This window comes from Streptopelia decaocto (assembly GCF_964273445.1).
Source record: "Streptopelia decaocto genome assembly, chromosome: 1".
Taxonomy (NCBI): Eukaryota; Metazoa; Chordata; class Aves; order Columbiformes; family Columbidae; genus Streptopelia; species Streptopelia decaocto.
In genome coordinates, this window is record NC_138663.1 from 96,053,067 (window position 1) to 96,072,636 (window position 19,570).

General features: G+C 38.8%; 1 protein-coding gene across 7 annotated transcripts; it reads left to right on the plus strand.

Annotated features, from left to right (window-relative positions):
• The first annotated feature begins 1,188 nt into the window (after nucleotides 1-1,188).
• LOC309447937 (granulocyte-macrophage colony-stimulating factor receptor subunit alpha-like) lies at nucleotides 1,189-17,397 on the plus strand. Of its 7 annotated transcripts, none has more exons than XM_082069074.1 (11): nucleotides 1,189-1,320; nucleotides 2,185-2,342; nucleotides 4,705-4,869; nucleotides 6,195-6,242; nucleotides 6,335-6,510; nucleotides 7,307-7,446; nucleotides 9,053-9,091; nucleotides 11,266-11,321; nucleotides 12,342-12,429; nucleotides 13,019-13,100; nucleotides 14,596-17,397. In XM_082069074.1, exons 2-11 carry the CDS (start codon nucleotides 2,308-2,310, stop codon nucleotides 14,604-14,606), a joined length of 840 nt encoding a protein of 279 aa, XP_081925200.1. In that variant the 5' UTR covers nucleotides 1,189-1,320; nucleotides 2,185-2,307; the 3' UTR covers nucleotides 14,607-17,397. The 7 variants fall into 7 exon arrangements, with proteins under 7 accessions (XP_081925200.1, XP_081925194.1, XP_081925195.1 ...); XM_082069068.1 differs by having other exon boundaries at nucleotides 11,266-11,404; nucleotides 14,596-17,396; XM_082069069.1 differs by having other exon boundaries at nucleotides 1,197-1,320; nucleotides 2,188-2,342; nucleotides 11,266-11,404; nucleotides 14,596-17,396.
• The last annotated feature ends 2,173 nt before the right edge of the window (nucleotides 17,398-19,570 follow it).

Genomic DNA, 19,570 nt, shown 5'->3' on the forward strand with positions numbered 1-19,570 from the left:
GTCCTGTTGCCTACTCTATGAATAAAATTGAGGAATTGAGACCTGAAGAAGAGGAAACATCTCAAGAAACACCCCTGATTCTTCCTCTGCCCAAAAGAACAACAAGAACAAAGACTGATGGGACTGAAGCTCTATGAGATACAGACAGACAGAATCAGGACAGATTTTATCTGATTTACTACTTCTCCAGTGAGATATAACAGATCCATGTAGTAAGAATAGTACACTCAGTGAGCAAGTAATCGGATTTAAATGTTGTTGTCTACTTAAAAAACTTCATTTTCCTGGTCAAATTATTTAAACATGAGAAAGGCAGAGGGCTCAGTAATCAGACTGTACTGTAGGGTACGTGAAATGCAGGTGCTACGTTTCTCAGTTCACAGAAAGTTGGTTTCAGGACCCAGGCACACTCTTCAGTATCAAAAACAGTCAAGATTTAAAAAAACCCAAAACAAACAAACAAACAAAACTTTAAAAGCCTTAGGTTTACTCCTTTCAGAGGCTGCTAACGAGGGCAGTTATGGATGTCCACGCCTGGGCAGTGCACAACCATGTTAGCATCAGGCATTGTTGAATGCAGTTAGAAAGACGATGTTCAGACTCTGCAGCCAGAGGCCAAGGGGGACTGGACACTACCTGGGACCAGGACAAGGACAGCCAAGTGATGTAGTGTGAAGAAGCTTTTCCCAATCTGTACATTGAATTCACCCAGCCCAGAAAAATGTGTACACATGTCACAGCGGAAAAGTTGTTCAGGCTGGTGACATTGGTTTGTTATCCATCTGCAGCAAATGAAGCTGGCTAGTGCAGAACTAGGAAAAAGCTGTTATGAAGTCCAGAGCACCAGGCTTACTTTCTTTGCAGGACAGTGGCCGTAAGCAATAAGCAGAGAACAGTGGTGTGGCTTGAAACGATGGTACCTGACCTATACCTGAGCCAGGAGGTAGACTCACATATTCGCCTACCTTTGAGGCTGTGCCCCGTAAAAATGAAAAACGTGTGACAGAAATGAATTAAAATTATTTGGATAAAGTGGTAAAGAGGGCGTTCATCTATTCTGATGTGTTTGTCTTCCTGTAAAGAAAAAAAACGGCTGTAATCACCATTTTCCCTGTTACATTACAGAAGTATAGGGTAAGGGAAATGAGTAAGACGTAGGCGGGATTTTCACACCCTGTTGCATGAGTGGTTCAGAAGAACTTAATGAAATCACATTGTTAAAGCACAAGAAAATATGCCACCAGGGCAAATTCACAGCTTCTGTCCTTTTTATGCCTTGTTACCCTAACTGGCACAGGGAAACAAGTTTTCAAGGAGGAGGTAGGTTTACTTTTGTCTTTGTCTGTTGTTTGTTTTTACTCCAAGGAAGCTAGGTAAAGAAATACTGCATTTTGTTATTCATGCTAGTTTTAATGTTGTTACAATAACTGTGAGGGGTGGATAGAAGCTACCTGCAAATGCATGCTTTTTTCTAAATAATGTGTCTGCTAAGATTTTGATAGTTTGTTTTTTATACAATCTGAAAATAATTGTATATACAATATTTTAAAATTAGCAGTTTCCAGTATTACTGGCATCATCCACATAGCAGTATTTTGCTTGTTAAAACCTGCCTTACAGCATTGAAAAGTGTCTATGTCACTTTCTCTTAAGAACACAGCAGAAGTGGAAATGTTCAGATTTTAGTTCTTTACATCCATAGAGCTACATCACTATACAGAGTGAATCTCTTTCAAGAATACTGCATTTAGGCACCAGTAGAATGGAAATATGTCAGTGTCTTTTATTACAATTTTAGTATTGAAGTAGAAGATTTCACTTATACATAGTTTTCTGAAAATGGTGCGGGAATGTAAGCATAATTTTATCCTGACAACACATTCAGCATGTAAGCAGTGACTCTACTTCATATATTCCCCCTGACAAAAATAACTTTCCAAGTGTATTAAAGGCAAAGGTGGGAAATAAATCTCAGAGGTCTGGTCTTAAGTACCACACCCAGCACAGATATTTCCCTTAAAGGGGAAAAAAAAAAAAAAAAAAAAAGTTACACAAAAACAAAGCATAAGGTTTTGTTGTTTTGTTTTGTTTTCGATTACCAACCTTCCTTTTCATTGTTTATAAAAATCATAGCAGTATTGAGACATGGTAAGCTATATGGTGTTATATGTTACTTGTAATCAGCAGGTTATCGGACAGTCTTTATTCTCATCTAATCAAGTCTCTAATCAACCTGGACGAGAATAGCCACTGCAGCAGGATTTCAACCTTGCTGATATTTCCAAATTCCTAACAGTATCATCTCCTATGGACATATGTCGAGATTCAGCATTGTCTGAGAGGTAACTGAGAGTGGTTTGTGTTATAGCATGGAATCTAGCAGTAGCCAATTTTCAAATAAAGTTTATAAACTACAATGTAGAAAGGAAATAGCTTCATACATAAATACTTGATGTTTCTTTCAGATTTTGACCAATAATCTAGAAGGGAATTATTTGAGATGTGAAAGGAAATTCAGATCACCTGTGGGGAAAACAGTACTGTTCTGCTACTGCGCCTGTTTTTCTATTGAGAAGAAACACATGACACCAGTACAGGTAAAAGAAAGAGGATGAAAAGGCATTTTCAAAACTAATTTTCAGTTTTTAGTGAGAAAAGAATAGTGGAAGCATTTCTGTTTAGTACTTACATGTGGATTCCAGATGATGTAAGAGGGGAAAGGAATGAATCCTCCTGGATTGACCCGACCGAGGTGGATAGCTTAGTGTTAGAGGGATATTTCTGGGCTGGTCCCCCTAGACTATGTTTTCTATGACTGGCAAGAAAGAAACATAGTGAAGCCTTCATTCATCTTGTCTTTGACTAGGTTAAATAAGCTGTGTCTTAAGTAGCTATTTCTTTCCAGCCACTATTAGGGCAGGGTAAAATTACAGATTTCCCTATGGGCATATCTATACAGCACTTGGGTAAGTTTAGGTAAGACAAACTCCACCCCACACCTGACAGCACCTTCAGGGTTAGATTAAAAGGTTAAAGCAATTTAATTTCCTTTCATTTATTTCCAATAGCAATTATATTACTTACAATCCTTTACAAATTATCTGATCCATTGTCTCCAAGAGTCAAGTGCAGTTTATGCATTTTCTGTTCAAGAACTGCTGAATAAAAGTAAAGATTCTCTTGGCTTCAAGGTCCAGAGGTGACATCTTGTCCATTCTCATTAATAATCTTGATTACCGTGAAGGATTGCAGAGTCTTTTTTTTTTTTCTGGTATTTTTCTGCAGCTACTACTCCTGCACAGTTTCTAACATCTGCCCAAGAGATGGAGGTAATCTAGGCTGACTATAAAAGTAAATAAATGAAAGATAGTACTGTGTGTGCCTAAAACTATGTGTCATTTTGCAGCTAGATGCAATCACAATCATCATATTTATCTCAGTTAAGTATGTTACATCTTTCCTGAAAAGATATAAAGAATGTCAAGGAAGATTTCAAATATAGTTATAAATACTAAAATATGTGAAAATAAGTTATTCATGTATGAAGCAAAGGATGTTTGTGAGGATATTAGTATATTTGCATTTGTATTTTATTAACAAAGAATATAGAAGGCAGTTCAGAAAGAAGAATGTACTACAGAGAACCAAAACTGTTATTTGCATCATAGCTTGCAGAAAAGGATCATGAGAGTATGGTCCTACCTCTTTTTTTAAGGAAATGATTATAAAAATGTGATAAATATGAGGTTATTGCAAGAGGAGCGGTTAGACGAGAAGCCACCAGAACAATTTAGCTAGTCATCAAGTATAAACTGGAAAGAAGAAAATTTCAGTGTCTCATTGAAATCATGGGAGATAATGGGAAAAACATCTCATGAAGACTTAGCTTTGTGTTGCTAAAAATAACAGTAAAACTATAACAGTTACACTGTGGGTGAATACAGGAGGCCCAAAAATAAACCTTAAAAGAAGGGTAGTCAAACTTGTCTACTCTGCTAGATTTTCTTTGGCGTATCCACACAAAGGTGGATAAAATAAAGGTGAAAAATAAATCCCCTCAAAACCTGGAAAAAAAGTCCTATCAGCAAAGGGTGACTCACACATATCTGAGTGATCACCCCCAGCCTGTGCTTGATGTTGTTATGAACGTGACACTGTGCAGCTGACCATGGCTGTTTTGTAGGCAGAGTAATGTTCTGGTTGTAGAACTTAGGTTAATTAAATAACATCTGAGTATATCTCTATGTGCTTCTCTCAGATATAAATAACTGAGACAATCACTGAAGAGGCCAAAGCTGTACTTTCTTTTTCTTTTGTTTGCTTTTGGTTTGTTACAGATATATACATATAAACACACATAAATTGGATTTAAGCAGCTCTGTCTAAGCTGAGAGCTTAGATGCCCCTAGCAACTAGATAAGGGTCAACATTTACATTTCTTTCAGTGTCAGAAATGCTTAGACAGCTGTCCTTTGGTTCTTTGTGGTACTAGGACAGTCAGGGAGGCAGGATGGGATCAGGAAGGAGAAATGGAGGATGGAGAAGGACAGGGGATGCTTAGGCCAATACTGCTGTGAAATAAATGCTTCTAAACCAAGTTTTGGAAACAGTTTTAACCTTCCTCTTGGAAGAGAGAAAATTTTCCATAAATCTAGGAGTACTCTGACAATTATTTATCCTTCAATAATTCCTCTTTATTTCCAGTTTTAAGAAACAAATAGGTGCTATTCTTGGGAGTCCTTTGCAAAGTCGTGTCCATGGCAATATTTCCCTAGTACATGCTGACTCCCAGTGTGATGAGTGTGAACTGAATGTTTCCACCGAGTTGTTTGGAGGGATGAGGTTTAACTTGTCAAGCTCTATTTATAGGTAAGCTATGTAACATCATATTAGATCAAGTCTCCTAGATAACAGCCTTTTGCTCTGGAAACTGTGACTCTAACCTCTTTTTGTATGTGCCTATACATGTAGTACATTCAAATGAAAGAATCTTCCTTCTGTAGAGTGGTCCCAAAAGCCTTCATGCAACACAGTCGCTGCCTGGAGCAAGCCATGAAAAAATATTAGGTACAAGAGTGCGTTTGAACTCCTTCTCTTCTGGAGAACAATTGACATTCCTCACATTACACATAGATGTGTGGGAAACTTTAAGGCTAACTGGGGAGGTAAATGTAACGGTAAGCAGTGTAAGCCGTGGTGGTTCTTAAGTTTAATGAACCACTGTCATGGGAAGCTGTGACCCAGCCCTTCACTTCATGATGACAGTAGTTAAGAAGAGATATTGCATGATTATTACTTTCTGTAGGAGATCTCACCTTTTGACAGGAAAGAAACAACACAAGGAATTCATTCCTCATGTGAATACACAACCTGAATAGTCTCCTAACTTAGGCAATCTATCAGCTTCTGCTTTGTTTTTGTCTTGGTTTTACATTAATGGCATAGATATGCAGGCCTGTTTCTATCAAGTTCAGTGCAAGCAAAATTCCCCCATCTTTGAACCAAATGTGCCAGAATGGCAACTGTTTTTCAATTTAATATGCCATTGTCTCTTCAAAATCATGATGCTTCTGCAGGGACTAGCTTCAAGAAACAGTCTCAGGATTAGGTTGTAATCACCCAGCTGTTACACAGAAAAAGGTGTTGGGCAGCTTATTTTAAATCCTTAGTCCTTTATAAGTTAATCAAGGGTCAGAGCACTTCAGACAAACACGGGAGAGGGAACTTGCCTTGCTCATGGTAACAGACTTTATATTCCACTGTAGACCGGACCTTAGATAAACAAGGGGTCTAAACAAAGGACACAACAGTGATCGGCTTTGCAAATAACTTCCACTACATCACTGTGACTGAGTTGATTAAAGAGTTGATTATATCCTAGTCACACCTTCAGCATCTGTAACAATGGTAGATAATCCTCATGGCTCAACAGAAATAAAATCATTGCTATCCTAAAGTAAGCACATAACTACAAGACCCAAACAATATACAATTGGATTTACTAATCAGGTAGCTAAAAATTACTAAATGAGCTTGCAGACATCTGCATTATTTGAGTAGTTGTACAGTCTTTCTGCAGAGTGGACATGGGATATTCTTCCTGTGTTTGCAGACATGAATGGGACAGCCATTGAAAATTTTGTCTGTGTCATTTTTAATGTTTCCTTCATGAACTGCACCTGGCATGTGGGCAGGACTGCTTCAGGAGATACCCAATATTTTCTGTACTGGAAGAACTCAAAGTAAGTAGGTTTGATTGAATCTAGGGAATTTTGATTTCTGGTCTGACATGTGACACTGTTGATATTTAACTGATGCAATATGTCGTGTGAAGGAAAGAAAATTTCACAGGATGCCAGAATTACATCAAAGATAATCATGGAAGGCATACAGGATGTAGATTCCAAAATGTAACAATAGAAAATAAGAGAGCTCATTTCCTGGTAAACGGGTCTAAAAGTGGAAAAAACATTCAGACATATGAGAAGATGATTTTTCTGTACGAAATTGGTAAGTTGGCTTGTTTTCTGTTGTTGTTTTTGGTTTGTTTTTTTTGTTTGCTTTATTATTTTATTTCCAGAATTCATCCCTGGAAAAAAGCATACATTTTAAAAATACTCCTCCTCAGGACAGATGTTTTTTTTCCTCCTTTTCACCAGCCTTGATGGTTGAAAAGTCAAAAGTACACAAATGAACAAAAACAAATGAATGCAGAGACCATCTGAAATCATAGGGCAGAGAATTATGAACATTTCAGTCAAATATTTATTCTCTGAAAGAAAGGTGTCATATTTTGTGATTAACTAGCTAAGGATGCCTGAGTGGGACTATGTAGAAGTTTATTTCATTATTATTATTATTATTATTATTATTATTATTATTATTTCATTAACTTGTAATTCTGTTCATTCACATGATGTGAAAGAACCAATTACCTTAACACTGTGAGCAAAAACCTTCTTTTTTAAAGGAAGAACATCACCAAGGAGAAAAATAAAAGTAATACTTCTCTGATAAGAACACAATACATTTAAAAAATGCACAGATTATATGGTGAATTCAGTAAAATCTAACAAATGGTTCATGTTTTTTAATTTACTTACTGTTACTGCTGATACTTCAGGCTTCTCAACTGAAGCATTAAATCAGGAAGTCCTGCTTCAGAATATGGGCAGAATATAATAATTCTGGTAAAGATGCGTACATCTTTTTATACCAGTTGCTTGAAAATCTACCTATATTTTTAAAAGGCAGAGTGAAGAGAACTGATTATTAATCAATTGTATTTCTAATTACATTATTGTAGAAAAACTGACCCCTCCTTTAAATGTCACTGTGAGCTGTAGAGAAGATTCTCATTCTTGTAAAATTCGGTGGCAACCACCTCACACAAGTCATGTGAAAAGACGTGCTTGTTTCAAATATGGACTTGTCATAGAACACAAGGTAAGAATAATTATGACTCTTAATAGCATTTTGTAGGCTTGTATTTCCACACACACTACCATACAACCAATAACCTGTCCTCTTTCCCTAGTTCTCTCTTATTTTTGATATGTAGTATCCAGCTTGCACACGAGCTGAGAACTGCCACAGCTCACAAATACAGGCAGGAAATAGAGGGAATGCTTTCAATCCATGGTACAGCTGGTCCTTAAAGAAACTGGGTGAGGGATTCCCCACACTGAAGGTGAATAGTTACTCAAGGACATACAGGGGGATGGACCATATTACCTGACAACTTTATTATGAACAGTTATAGGACACATCAAATGAACTCTAACTATACGACACACAAAAAAAAAAAAAAAAAAAAAAGCAACAAACAAACAAAACCTACTGTTAAATTGGATGCAACTGATTTCATGTGTCCGTATAAGGCAGTTTGGGTCCTAGTGTAGTCATTCAGTCCTACTTCTGTTTTTTCATGAAGTTAGGTCAGGACCTCCTGTTCAGTGGTTTTCCTCTCTGCAGTATTCTATCCCATCAGTCAAATTTTATCGTGTCTTTCACAGACTCATTTTGCATTTGTTCTTATTTCTTGTAATCACTACTGCTCAATCAGGCTTATGATATTACTAAACTAGGTCCAAAGAAGTAACACATGCTTTACCAGAAAGGTGGACCTGTAAGATAGGAGGTGCTGCAAGGTCAATTAGGTATCTCCACCTGGACCCTCATACTTTCCATCCTGCCCTTTGTGTATCCTAACTTGCCTTCTTCTCCTGTTGCCTCAGTTTACTGACACCAGTGGGGTGCTGCTGGAGGAGTTTAAGTTTAGCTGAGGTATACACAATAAAGTGTACACAATCAGGCTGGTTGCAGCTGTCACAATCAGATATAAGAGGCAGTGATATAGCATCTGTCCATTGTAGGGTTTTTTAGGTCCAATGTCCTTAACTTAACATCTTTGAATAAAAAGAAATATTCTGTCAGGTTACTGGAACAGAATATCCAGGCATTCAAGGTCTTTACTGTATATGGTTGTTACCATATGTTTCCATAATAGCAAGAGTTTTGAATACTTAGATAAATACAGAGAACAGTATTATATCCATTAAAAACAAAGTTTGAAATATTTGCAGAAATATTTGCGAGTTTGTTGTTCTAACAGTAAAAATTAAAAAAAAAAAAAAAAGATATTAAAATAAATGTTAAAGAATGTAAAAGCTACACAGGCAAAAGTTTATCCTGGTTTACCAGTTGTTTTTTTTTTTATCATGGTTTACCAGTATTTTTTTAGATACTTTGTTTTGTACAGGTAAATGTGTAATTTTAATTGGTGGGGAACCTGAGCCTTTTCTTGTTTAGTTCTACGATACTCAGTTCTGCAATCAAATTTGTAAAGTACAGTATTTCAGAGTACTAGTGGTGAGCAGTAACCTTTCAGTGGAAGAACAGTTTAACTTCACAGTCTTTAAAAGAAAGCATTTAAAATATTAGCACTACTTTTTTTTTTCCCCCTGAAAATCAAACATCTATAAAGGAGGACCATTTATTATACAGTAATAAAAAAGCAACCATAAAGATTGAAACTTTCTCTTGTTTCTAGGCTGATCCTAACAAAAACATCAATACCACTTCTAAAATGGTAAGTCTTTATTAATCTAACATTATGCTGGGCTGAAATTTCACCTACATCAGAGCATCCTGCAAGCAAATTGCTTTGATTTCACACTACCAGTTTTGCTATACTGTGTATGCTTTTTATTGATAACTTTCCTAAACTCAAAGTTTTAAACTGCTATTTATAAAACATAATACAAAAAACACCTGCACATGTAGAACTTTAAATTACTTCTGTGCAAGTCACAAAATCTTCCATTTGACTGTCTTTTGTACTTCCTACCATATTCATATATAGAGAGAAATATGGATCATAATTCCACTTTACACTTAGAAACATAAAATGTGAAGAATTTTATTAATGGTTGATATGGACCTGAAAGATTAAGCCATCATAAATCATAGAATCATAGAATCATAGAATCATAGAATCATAGGATGCTAGGGATTGGAAGGGACCTCAAAAGATCATCTAGTCCAATCCCCCTGCCAGAGCAGGAACACCTAGATGAGGCTACACAGAAAGGCATCCAGGCGGGTTTTGAATGTCTCCAGAGTAGGAGATTCCACAGCCTCCCTGGGCAGCCTGTTCCAGTGTTCTGGCACCCTCACTGAGAAGACATTTCTTCTCAAATTTAAGTGGAACCTTTTGTGTTCCAGTTTGTACCCATTACCCCTTGTCCTATCACTGGTTGTCACCGAGAAGAACCTGGCTCCATCCTCGTGACACTCACCCTTTATATATCTGTAAACATTAATAAGGTCACCGCTCAGACTCCTCTTCTCCAAGGTAAAGAGACCCAGCTCCCTCAGCCTTTCCTCATAAGGGAGGTTCTCCACTCCCTTAATCTTCCTTGTTGCGCTGTGCTGGACTCTCTCCAGCAGTTCCCTGTCCTTCTTGAACTGAGGGGCCCAGAACTGGACACAATATTCCAGGTGTGGTCTCACCAGGGCAGAGTAGAGAGGAAGGGGAACCTCTCTCGATCTACTAACCACCCCCTTTCTAATACATCCCAGGATGCCATTGGTCTTCCTGGCCACAAGGGCACAGTGCTGGCTCATGGTCATCCTGCTGTCCACCAGGATCCCCAGGTCCGTTTCCTCTACACTGCTCTCTAATGGATCATTCCCCAACTTATACTGGAACCTGGGGTTGTTCCTACCCAGGTGCAATACTCTACATTTTCCCTTGTTATATTTCATTAATTTTTTCCCTGCCCAGCTCTCTAGCCTGTCCAGGCCTCGCTGGATGGCAGCACAGCCTTCTGACGTGTCAGCCACTCCTCCCAGCTTGGTGTCATCAGCAATCTTGCTGACAGTGCACTCTATTCCCTCATCCAGTCACTGATGAATATATTGAACAGTACTGGCCCCAGCACCGACCCTTGAGGCACTCCACTAGATACAGGCCTCCGACCGGACTCTGCCCCATTGACCACGACTCTCTGGCTTCTTTCCTTCAGCCAGTTCTCAGTCCACCTCACTACCCGATCATCCAGATCACACTCTCTCAGTTTAGCTGTGAGGATGCTGTGGGAGACTGTGTCAAATGCTTTACTGAAGTCAAGGTAGACTACATCCACCGCCCTGCCATCATCTATCCACCTCGTTCATCTTCATAAAAGGCTATGAGGTTTGTCAAGCACAACTTCCCCTTGGTGAAGCCATGTTGACTGCCCCTAATGACCCTCTTATCCTTGATGTGCCTTGAGATGGCACCAAGGATAAGTCATTCCATTACTTTCCCAGGGATGGAGGAAAAGAAGGAAGAAAAAAAAAATCAAGTTTTCAAGAAGGCTCGATATTCTAAGAAGAATTTCAGTATATGTCATTTTTTTTTCCCTTCTCTATAATTTGGCTCTTAAACTCACTTTATATTTTGAAACATCCACAGTAAGAGAATGTTAGGTCTTTCAAGAATTATATTTTAGTGAAATAAAACATTTACTGATTGTTCATCAGAAGCTAAGGAGATCCAGGAAAGCATACTGCAAATTTCATTTTCACATCACCAATAACAAAAAAGTTCAGACAAAAGGAATCAGGATGGAGTAAGCTAATTTATTAAGGGATAACTTTATATTTGTTATTTCAGTCTAGTCTCTTCACAGAAGTATGTGTAAAATTTTCTTTTGTAATAGTTTGCATCATCAAATGAACTTGAATAAAAAACTCTCAGTCTTCTTGTTTCATATTTAGGAAATAAATGTCACAGGAACCTCCTATACATTTGAGAGCTTCAGCGCAGAAAAAAGGTACAGCATTAAAATCAGAGCGACTGACAACAGTTGTTTAGTGAGCCCAAGCTGGGGGGAGTGGAGTACACCCATAGAGTTTGGTAAGAATGAATATCACTTCCTTGACCTAGTTTTTCATAGAATCATAGAATCATTACAGTTGGAAGAGGTCCTCAGGATCATCGAGTCCAATCATAACCTAACTCTAGCACTAAACCATGTCCCTAAGAACCTCATTTACATGTCTTTTAAACACCTCCAGGGATGGTGACTCCAGCACTTCCCCGGGCAGCCTGTTCCAATGCCTGACAACCCTTTCCATGAAGAATTTTTTCCTAATATCCAGTCTAAACCTTCCCTGGCACAACTTGAGGCCATTTCCTCTTGTCCTGTCACTTGCTACTTGGTAGAAGAGACCAACCCCCTCCATGCTACAACCTCCTTTCAGGTAGTTGCAGAGAGCGATAAGGTCTCCTCTCAGCCTCCTTTTCTCCAGGCTTAACAGCCCCAGCTCCCTCAGTTATTAGTTGTCTGCCTCATTTATTACTTCATCCTTACAGATGGAAACATATTGATTTTTGCACATTAATTTGCTAGGATGAAAAGAAGCAAAGAGCTGGCATATCTCTTAAAAGGGGGGAGGTCTCCAAACATTCTGGTGTGACACTGGGTGCTTTTTGTACAGAAACAGTGAAAAAAGCAGACTTTTTTTAGGTCTGTTGCTAGCTCTTGTTCTATTTTTATTTCTGGCTTTATGAACTACTCTCTTTCCCTGTAACTCTCTGCCACCTTGGTTTTTGAAGTAGGCCTCAGCTCCTCACAAAATGCTCGGTGAGTTCTCAAGTTATCATGGGCAATCCACATACTGTCATCCATCCTGTTCCTCCTCAGGTTACAGGGCAATGAGGTGCTAAGCTAAAGAAGAAGCCACTTCATACCAGTGCTTGACACTACCTTGCAAAGCAGATCGTAGATGGCTGTTTGATCATTCCTGTTCTGTGATACTCATCAATACTTTGATGATCTCTTGTTTTTCAGGAAAAGGACAACTTACATCTGCTTCATCATATACATTATTTGTGATACCAGTGCTGGTAGCAAGTCTCGTACTTTTTCTTTGCACAGTGTAAGCCTTATTTCTTGTCCAAAATTTTCATTCTGTAGTTGAAATAACACCTCTTTCCCCTGTAGACGATTTCTAACTTCCTTTTAAAGGAGAGGAGGGATCGAGGGAGGGAGGGAGGGAGAAAATTGACACTGAACTGTGTCAGGAATCATGACCTGCTAGGTATTCCTCAAGTGTGTTCTATAGTTCTGATTCCCAGACTTCTTATCCACTTGATCAATATAACAAAACACCTTCCAATACTGGGACAAGGCTTTATACCAATGCTGCTTTCCTGACATCAGACTCCGCAATGTAGATGGGTGGTGCATGAAATCATTTCCTTGTTCTGAGGAGAATATTTCTCTTTCAGATACTTAAAAAAGCCATGTCCTATGATTCTCTAATAAGTCATAAAATAAATTATTATTATCTAAATTCTGGACAATGAAGATATACCATCGTATTCAGCCTATGTAATTTTTAGTTTTTCTTTCACTATTTTTGTCTTAGGGGAATAAAATAATGCTTCAGGAGCATTGTTATATGCTACCTGTTCATATGTTTCCATACTAAGTCTTTTTTTCACCAAACTTTTCTGTCACTGTAGAAGAATTTATTTGAAAATAACATCTGCTACAGTACCACAGCCAAGAAACCCATTCCATGGCCGCTCTTCAATGGATTTCCAGGTATGTTTTCTTTCCATTTGTCTGAAATTGGTCATAAATAAAGATCTATTGCAGTGACAGGAGTATGAGCAAAGTGTCAGAAAGATAACAGAAGAAAGGATAATTTTCTTTTTTTTTTTTGTTCTTGAGTTATTGAAAGAGGTCCATATGCAAATAATTATTCTGTTTTTCCTTTTCCATTTTGAAACAATTGTCTTCAATCTACATGCAGCGCTAGAGAAAATACACAATTTCACCCTGTTCTCCCTATAAGCCATATGCTCCAACAAGAATAGTGCTTTGCCTAAGCTTCTCAGCACAATAAAGATGCAGAATCAGACTGTTGGTCAGCCAGGGGGACAGAAGGGACAAATAAATCTACTGATGGCCAAAGATAGGTGTGCTATAGCAGATGTTGAGACCCATGTGTTGAACGTTGGGCCCCTCCCTACAAGAAAGACATTGAAGTGCGGGAGCAAGTTCAGAGAAGGGCAATGAAGCTGGTGAGGGATCTGGAGCACAAGTCTGATGAGGAGCAGCTGAGGGAGCTGGGGCTGTTCAGCCTGGAGAAGAGGAGGCTGAGGGGAGACCTTATCACTCTCTGCAACTACCTGAAAGGAGGTTGTAGTGTGGAGGGGGGTTGGTCTCTTCTCTAGTAACAGGTGATAGGATGAGAGGAAATGGCTTCAAGTTGCACCAGGGGAGGTTTAGATTGAATATTAGGAAAAATTTCTTCATGGAAAGGGTTGTTGGGCTCTGGAACAGGATGCCCAAGGAAGTGGTTGAGTCATCATCCCTGGCGGTGTTAAAAAAAAAAAAAAAAAAAAAAGGAAGTGTGGTTGAGGTTCTTCAGGACATGGTTTAGAGGTGGACTTGGCAGTGTTGTGTTAACGGTTGGACTCAATGATCTTAAAGGTCTTTTCCAACAAAAATGATTCTATGATTCTTTGTTAGTATTCAGCAATGATGACGAAGGAGGAAAAGTTTCTAAGATACGGTAAGCAAGAAAGTGTAGCAGAAAGCTGAGAGGTTCTAACCTATGCAAAGATCTGGAAAGATTCATGAGAAAAAGAAGGAACAGACAGACAGACCTTCCAAGTAACAGAGGAGAACTGCCCATCTAGAGAGCATGTTACAAAGTTTGCTGTAGTTTGCGAAAGTCTTTAAGTTGGCTATAGACAGGTCTGGAAGTATGAATGTGCCTGCAAGTACACACTGAATCACCATTAGTAAGCCTTTATAAATCCTTTAACTATCTCTTCATTCATGATATTATCTTTTCCATTTTTAAAAAGGTGAATTTTCTGGCTTTTGAATTCAAAAATCTTTTGTTCCTCTTTGGGCAGCTCATGGAGGGGAGGCATGTCTGCTTCAGTCCTCTCATTGACAGAGTCCCACTACACCTTCTATATAACAAATAACAACTTTCTAATTGCCAAGAGATTAATAAATGGTAAACTAGTGGTTAATCTCATGCATGAAACACTAATGGAATGTTTTATTCTTTCTTTAATAGAGAGAATATAAGAATATATTAATAAAGGATGAACCTGAAGACATAATAACAATTATTGAAGAAGTGGCCTAATGGCATGCAAGTAAAAGGAACAACTTGATTTTTTTTGAACATGCATATCTTGTTGGCAATAATTTACAGGTTTTTCATATTTTCTCACTCTTGCAAGCAGAGAAAATAGCATCACCTGAAGAGACAGTTCCCCAAGAGCCTGTCTTTAAAGGACTTTTTGTAGTTATTTGAATTTTCCATAAATAATTTGAATTGGTTGAACTATTTTTATTTCTTCTTATGATGAATATTCTTGCGATGTTTCAGCAAAAAATATTTCAGTAGTGATTTTAAAGTAATTATACTGCTTTTCAACACCATGCAAAAGAATAAAATAAGAACGACCAAACTTAAAGGGTTTATACAAGATCTCCAGTGGTCCAACGCCATGGGAAAGGTACAGCTATATTGAGATTGTAACCAGGAATAAAAATTTGTCATCTGTATGAAAACTCACTGAAAACTGACCAAGATTAAGCCTCTTAAAAATGGTCTTCTTCTTTCTCTTTCTTCTCATGTCTCTTCAAGCTCCTGGTGAGGCCATTCAACACTAATTTTATGGCCTCTAAAAAATAACAGAATATGGTAACACCATCAACAGCACCGGGTTTGCTTAGGATTTTTTATTTATTATTATATTTTGTATTTTTGAAAGCCTCAGGGCAGGACTTGCCCTAAATATAAACAAACAAAGAAATCCCCTGGGTAGGAGAGTTGTCTGTGGTAATGTCACTTTTCTTGTGGGCTGTTTGGATTGTTCTGCTGCACTATATTCCAGTTTAAAAACAAAAAGTACCCAAACCCCAAAATGTCAAAACCGAGACTTCCTCATTGTGTTACAGAGGTGCCTAAACTGAGGGAGCACCAAAGATCAGGCTGCTCCTCTGCTGCCTGCTCTACAAGCTTGGGAGATCTTCAGATTGAGAGCATGGGGCTTTGTCTGGAGTGCATGAGTAGTCACACAGTTAAGGGTTCAACTGGAGAAAGAAAACCCAGCACTGGAGAGATGTGTTTATCCTTGTCTACCCATTGCAAGATGTGTAACTGGGATGACTCCAAGGATGGAAGTTGATGGCACTTCCCAGGACCAGATTTAGGAACAACAAAAACACACAGATGCTCAGGGCAGTCAACATCCCACTGCATCAACACTAAACAGTGTGATGAAAGGGTGTCTCAGATACAGACACTGCCCACCAATCCAGTCACAGCTGTCAATAGGCACAGCCTTGTGGTCCAACTGCTTCTGCCAAGAAATCTCCAGAGGAGTGTGGAGTTACACCTGCCTCACAGCAACAGATGCCCTTAAACACCATCCCTAAAGTGGTGCAGGATCAGCAAATGCAGCTTTGATGCAACTGATCCTAGCCTTCCTCCTCACCAGCCAAATCTCTGGGCTGCATGGCTCACCTCGACTCCCTCCCTTCTCCGCTCCAGCAGTGTGAGGTGCCAGAGGGTGAGCAGAGCTCCTGGTTTGGATCTGTCTGCTGCAGGAGTGGGAGGTTGCCTAATGCACTGGGAAATTACCTGTTGGAGCAGAGAGACCAAGGGAGGTGAAAGGCTGGGTGAGAGAGAAAGAAAAAGGCACATACACAGAAACTTTGTCTTCCTTAATTTTCCAGAAACCCGTTTGATTCTCTGTGACATTTCCTATGACCCTGATTGTATTATTTTGGGCACTCCCTACTCTCCCTTCTCCCTGAAATGCCATCTGTTACCACCTCAAAATTGAGTGCTTTTCTTCTAAAGATGAGGACACAATAAAGACTTTTTGGTTTTGTTTATTTTTATTTTTCATTTGTTGTAATCAGAAGTCCTTTATTCTGACTTCACAGCACAGTAAGTGTTAAAAAAATACCTACATGAATAAGTATGGAATTTCTTTAATCTGTAAGTTCAGTGAAATTTCTGTCAATGGACTACTTTTCCCTCTGAATGTCTACTATGGGCCCAGACCTGAAGTCTAAACTTTCAGTTGATTTGCCTGTTGACACCTTTAATGTGATATAGTGACAGTGATTCTTATCAAAAAGAACTTCTATGACTAAATCTACTTTTTGGTAGAATATCCACCTATCCTTATTCGTTCCTCTTTCCTACTGTTTGTTTCATAACTATGCCTCAGAAAAACTTGATTACATTTGTATTCCCTCCTGGCACGTGAAAAAAGTGAATGGCTATTAATTGGTCCTCATAAAACCACCATTGCTTTAGACCTTCCCCTCTGAAACCACAAGACCAGGCTAGGCTCTGTTGATTTTCTCATGATTATGATTTCTAGAAATGACTGGAGATTTTTAAGTTCTGGATGCTCAAGATGAGTTGTTCATCTCCTCAACCAATACCAAGTTACTGACAGACATGATCAAATGCATGAACACAACCATAGGATGTCCCTTTATACATTGCTTTTCAGTTCAGGCCTTGCTCTATGCTTCTAGTACTGCATGTGAGCAGAAGTTGAGCTGGTTCAATTTTTATTTTTTGTAGAAAATACTTTTGCTGTCAAAAAGCTGCTAATATGATGAGTAGACGTGCTGTGCTACACCTGTTTCCTTTATACTGTATGAGTTGTGGAGAAGAAAGCAGCTCAGATATTGTCAAGGGTTTAGATTGCGGGGTGACAATAAAACCCTGGCAGATGTATTGTTAACCTCCTCTTCCCCCCCCCACTTCCCCCTTTTGCCCCTCCCTCTCCCCCCTTCCCACTCAGGACAGGCGATCGGGAGGGAAAGAAGGACAGAGAGAAGAGAGTTGGAAAAATTAAAGATGTTTTACTAATGTTACTAATAAGAATAGAGAAAATAATACAAAATATACAAAACCAATCTTGAAAGTCTCAGCAACTGCAGAGCCAGCCCCCCAAAGTCCTGGATTGGACTCTACAGCCAACTGGAGCTGGATTCAGTCTCTCACTAGGCCTCAGTTCGCAGGGACGTCTAGCAAGGTCCTCTCCTAATGTCAGCCATGAGGAAAAGAGGGAAAAAAGGGACGAGATCCTTGTGATCTCCCACTTTTATATGACGTATTCACGTGAACGGAATGTTATACACAGTTGGTCAGTTTCTTGGTCACTTGTTTCTCGTTGTCCTTCTCGCGAGATGTCCATCCATGCTTATCAATAAGTTTGCATTCCATTTCTAGGTTTACCAAAACATGTGTCTGGTTCTCCAGGAAAATGCAGCTAATATGAAGGCTTTAGCTGACAGGCAAATTCACTAAAAGAGAAACTTGTTTTTTAACAAAACCAGGACAGATATCCACTTTAGGATGTTGGCTGGTGTCCGTGACAACTCAGTATCATTCATGTTTACAAGCAACGTAAGGTAATGAACCTGGAAAATGGCAAAACACTTACAGCTCATCAGCCATCAACCTCACACTCCAGAAGGAACTGAGGAAGCAGAAATATTCATGAGCCTGGACATTTGTGGATGTCTAGAAAGTAAGCTCTCTTTGTCTCTAAAGGCAATCAGCACTGCACTACCTTTAGCTTTCTCCTTCAGAAATAACTATATCTTAGTTAGGTATGAATAACTGATATATGACCTACTGCTGATATGGTTATATCACTCCATATGTCAGTAAAGAAACAGTAGGGTGGGAATAAACTTGGGATTTTGATAAAGGTGAATCCTGGAGCATTCTGAAAAGGTGCTGGACAGCAAGTGTTTTTTTCTAAATATAGTAGCCAAGAAATGGGAGTGGATGAGAGTGGTAGAGAAGCACATGGATGGTTATCTCTGTGGTGGTTGCAACCCCTCCTCTCTTCTCCTGGGTCAGACTACTACCTGGCTACCAAGGTGCTCAGGCATGATTTGGAGAAAACAAATCCCGTTGTGTGAGTGCAGTTAGACAGAACAATGGTAAACCTTCCCTGTATTCTTGTAGCTCTGCCAAGAACAATCCTTCATTGTGTAAGTGAAGTGAAGCTGGGAAAACTGAGGCACAAATGCAATGAGTCAAGACATGAAGACACAGCCTCCAAACTCTTGGAACTACTACCATATGGGAAAAGGTGCCCTTTCTTCCTGGAAAAGGTATTGGCCATCAGTCACTTTTGACAGTTTGGTACACCTGCTACCTGGAACTCAGACTAACTGAAACAGTACCAGAACTACACAATTTAGAGAGCTCTGGATGCTGCCAGAATATTACCTTATCCTAAGAGTGGTTACAGGGGAAAACACTGTCTAAAGCAACCACCTCGTTACCCTACAAATTGCTATCCTAAATTGTGGCCCTTTGAGCTCTCCTGGATCGCAGCAGCTGTGAGTCAGTATGTCCCTCCAAGGTGGGACGCCCCTCAGAGACACCTTGTGATGAACCAATGAATATGCACAAAGCTATAAGTTAGTATGTGTGAATATATTCAAATATCCATGGATTAATACGCTTAAGTATGTGTGTGTTTATAGATGTGTACTTCAGCTTTTACTGATAGACTTCTGTCTGTGTGTCTATATGTAAGTGATTTAACTTTGTAAGTACAGCGTGACCCTTGACATCATCAAATCTATAATGAAGTCACTGGTTTAGTTGTAACAAATCCCATTGAATTGTTTTAAATCATTTTCTTAATCAGCTGTTGATTAAGCATTACTAGAAATCATATATTAAATTTGTAATCTGCATTAATAAATCCTAAATTGTTGCTAAATCAAAGCAGTGTTACCATTCCATTCTGTGACTCCAGCAGAATGGATCTGCCTGTTTTTAAGAAAAAAAATGTTGACATACCTTGCTGTTTGAAAAATGTCCTATTTTCTAGTGGTTTCAATTTCAATATGTGAAGAAATAAAATTACTTTACATGGATTATTAATCTCCATATTAAGTAAATTACATTGTTTTCTGTGAAGCAAGCCTTTCAGGGTATGAGGGAGCTTTTGATGTTTTTTACTGTTTATAATAACCCTCTCCAT

Bases quoted from the DNA above. Each gene is read 5' to 3' on its own strand.
- LOC309447937 (XM_082069068.1), top strand. From the start codon at position 2,308: ATGGACATATGTCGAGATTCAGCATTGTCTGAGAG. The intron at 4,870-6,194 runs GTAAGCTATGTA...GCATGTGGGCAG, and splicing joins TTGTCAAGCTCTATTTATAG to GACTGCTTCAGGAGATACCC. The intron at 6,243-6,334 runs GTAAGTAGGTTT...TGTCGTGTGAAG, and splicing joins CTGTACTGGAAGAACTCAAA to GAAAGAAAATTTCACAGGAT.